Source organism: Cupressus sempervirens, chromosome 1 (genome assembly GCF_028749045.1).
Source record: "Cupressus sempervirens isolate cs-2001-9-10 chromosome 1, ASM2874904v1, whole genome shotgun sequence".
Classification (NCBI taxonomy): Eukaryota; Viridiplantae; Streptophyta; class Pinopsida; order Cupressales; family Cupressaceae; genus Cupressus; species Cupressus sempervirens.
The window spans coordinates 6,716,211-6,719,706 of record NC_143118.1 but is presented as its reverse complement, the minus strand read 5'-3'; the positions used below and the strand labels follow the sequence as shown (position 1 = coordinate 6,719,706).

The 3,496-nt window shown below is 39.0% G+C and overlaps 1 protein-coding gene across 1 annotated transcript; it reads left to right on the top strand.

Moving 5' to 3' along the window:
- The first annotated feature begins 1,660 nt into the window (after nt 1-1,660).
- Nucleotides 1,661-3,074, top strand: LOC149575867 (F-box/kelch-repeat protein SKIP20-like). The gene has a single exon (XM_089815833.1). The coding sequence runs from the start codon at nt 1,861-1,863 to the stop codon at nt 2,914-2,916; it is 1,056 nt and encodes a 351-aa protein (XP_089671959.1). The 5' UTR covers nt 1,661-1,860; the 3' UTR covers nt 2,917-3,074.
- The last annotated feature ends 422 nt before the right edge of the window (nt 3,075-3,496 follow it).

The following is a 3,496-nucleotide window of genomic DNA, read 5'->3' as shown; positions in this document are numbered from 1 at the left end:
TCTATGCTATGCAATATATTAGTTCGATAAAAAAATTTAAAATCAATTAATTTGTAAGTCTTAGAAACCAAAAAAGTTAATCACTAGTTATAGCATAAAATCTAAGGAGTATCACAAGTGTACTTAGCCTACCGGCAAGTACTAATAAGATGATGGGAAATTAGTCAGTTTTGATTTTGTATATGATGACTAGGTTGCAAATGGAAGGATGTCAAAAAAAAATTGAATTTGGATGTTTACAAAGATTTAGGTGACAATGGTTTTGACAAACTCTGTAACCAAGACAAACACAATCCCTCTTTAAACCCACATGGCTTCTCTTATACAACCAACCTATGATAAAATCTATAAAGTCAAAATTGTTCTACTTTTATGACTTCTTGATCTTATAATATCATCTTGGCGCAAATGAAATCGCTAGTCTTTAGCTTATGCAACTAGACTACAAAGCCCTTGGCCATGTCAATCCGCATGCCTTGTTCATCACAAAACCAACCCAATCACGAGCTCTCTGAGTTAAATCTTTAGATGTATGACTTACCTCATTATATAATAAAATAATAATAAATTCACTGTACCCGATCTTCTTCCTCGGTTTTTATTCCTACTTTAATTTCCCATATGTTATAAGTAGCACTAACATCTTCAACAACCATTGTCCATTTTGATAATAAAGCCAATACACGGCATTCTCAACCATGGTATATGCAAAGGGAAATAGACTACCAAAAGCAAGAGTTCCCATTATAGTGAAAGAAATATATGCCATGTACCACTGTGACTGTCCACGTATGCATCCAGCAAATGCGCGTGTTCGCCAAAATAGGCCTACACAAGGAAAGTGTGTGAATGGCTATCTAAAAATGTTGTGCTAATAACCGCCACCTAGCTGGAAAAGCAAGCACCATTAGCATATATAGCAACTACAATTCAAATATAACACTTGTCAGAATGAAGAACTTATGCCCAAAGGACGGATTTGCCATATTGGATATATTTCTAATAAAACTAAGTTGCATAAAACTCATGGAAATCTATAGGAAGAAAGTTGGAATTTTTATTTTTATTATTTAATAATGAAAGCCGAACAAGGAGGGCCGGAATTTGCTCCGGTTGTTCGATGAATTGTGACGAAGTTGTATTTATATAGTAGTCTCTTGGCGGTTAGTGGTTTGTTTGGCAGTTAGAGATTCTTCTAGAACAATGGTTTATTTGGAAGACGAAGACCCGGCCATTTTCTCGCCGGTTTAACTTTTCAATTTATGGAAGTGCGTTTCTCTCTACTTATCAAGTTAAGCTATCATACAATGTACTCGCATTTTGACTTCGAATAAATAAATTGTCAATTTTAAATATGTATTTAAAATATTCATGATACCATTAAAAGTTAATTTATTTCTTTATGAATAAAATAAAACATAAAAATCTCCAAAGTTAAAAATATCTATACTAATAATATTAAATAATAGTATGGATTCTGTCGAAATGGGCCCAAACAGAACAAGAATTGGAATTGGTACATGATCCGCATGAACGACGGATAAGAGTTGAAGTTCGTAACAATGACATTTCCGAGCCGAATGCTTTTATGACTCAGGATGGCTAAGTTCCAACGATGGTGTACTTTGCGATCCGATGCTCCTGAAGAAATTATTATATTTTTAGTGTCGGTTTCATGCCCGACAATTCAATTTGCGTCAATCCCGCTGCTCCCAAACGAATTTGACTCTACACACGGATAAACCCAAAACCAAGTCCTCTTCTTTGCCATATAAACAGATGATCGTTTAGCTCTTGTGACATACAATTCTGAATCATTTATGCTCAGTGTCTACTATTTCTTCTGATCAGCAAGTAGCTATGGAGATTTTCCCCAATCTTCCCGACGAAATTGGCGAGGACTGCTTAGCGCGGTTAACATACAGATCGCACCATGATCTGAAAAGCGTGTGCAGAGGGTGGAGGTCTCTTCTCAAAAGCCCCCATTTTTACGAGCACAGAAAAGCCGCAGGAACGGCCGAGCAGCGCATATTTATGCTCCAGTCATTCAATCAGCAAAACTCATCCCTTCCTTCTAGAATATCCCAGAAGACTACACCCGTTTACGGGATCGCGGTCTACGACCCCGTTCAGAACGAGTGGCAGAGAATCCCGTCCATTCCCGAATTGGGCGACTCCGTTCCGCTCTTCAGCCGCTGCGTCTCCGTTAAGGGGAAGTTCATACTCATCGGCGGCTGGCATCCCTTCAACTGGCAGCCCATCAACACCGTTTTCATTTTCGACGTCTTATCCGGCAGCTGGACACGTGGCGCTGATATCCCCACCCTGCGGTGCTTCTTCGGCTGCTGCGTTTCGCCGGACGGAATTATATACGTCGCCGGCGGGCACGACCATGATAAGAAGGCGTTGCGCACCGTTGAGGCTTACAACGTCGACAAAGACCAGTGGGAAGATTTGCCGGCGATGAGGAAAGGACGCGACGAGTGTGAGGCGGTTTTCAGTGACGGGGAACTGGTTGTCATAAGCGGTTTTGAGACGGACTCGCAGTGGCGGTTTGAGAGGAGCTCCGAGGTGTACGACCCAAGAACGAGGGTTTGGAAAGTGGTGGAAAATATGTGGAAACGCGACGAGTGCCCGCGCTCCTCCGTCGTTGCTGCCTGCGGTCAGCTCTATTCTTTCTCACCGCAGGGGGTGATGCGATATAATGCTGTGGAGAACTCATGGATTAAGGTGGTTAACATGCCAGAGAAATCAACTGTTTCACCATGTGTTACGGCGTATGGTGATAAGATATTTGTGAGTGGCGGCGATGAAAGATGTTACATGTTTGAGCCGCGACAAGGGAAACGGGTTGCAATTGAGAGGCCGCAGGGATTTCGCGGATTTGTTCAGTGCGCGGCCATTATGGAGTTCTAAGTGTCATCTCCGCATATGATGTACCGGTGTAAATTGTAGTTTGTTGCGAGGGTTCTGATGTGGGTCCATGTTCAATAGCTGTCATTGTAAGATGGAATTCTAGCCCCTTTTAATATGTATTTAGTGTTTATTAAATTTCAATATATATTTGTAAATAATGGGAGTGCTCAATGGTTGATATGATAAGGGCTAACTTGGTTTTAAAAATTAAATGACTGATCATTATTTTTTAATTATTATTTGTTCAATTTCAACAAGATATTATTCTAAGAGGAATAATTAGATTTTTTTACTATTTAAACATTTTTTTAAAAGTTTTACATCATATTTCACAAACATGATATTTTATGTACAAAACAATTTTGACAAATGTTGAAATTTAGATTATGATGATCTACTAAAACATTTGTTAATCTATTTATAGTCTTAGATGCTCAGTTCATTTCTATATGTTCGTGATGTTCTTTATTCCACAACCTTCAGAAGGACATTTGTTTTAGCTAAACATTTGAGAAGTTCTATATGTCTAGTTCATTCTTTTTTCATCATTCTCGACAATAATTTAATTGTCTCTTATTAT

Bases quoted from the DNA above. Each gene is read 5' to 3' on its own strand.
- LOC149575867 (XM_089815833.1), top strand. From the start codon at position 1,861: ATGGAGATTTTCCCCAATCTTCCCGACGAAATTGGCGAGGACTGCTTA.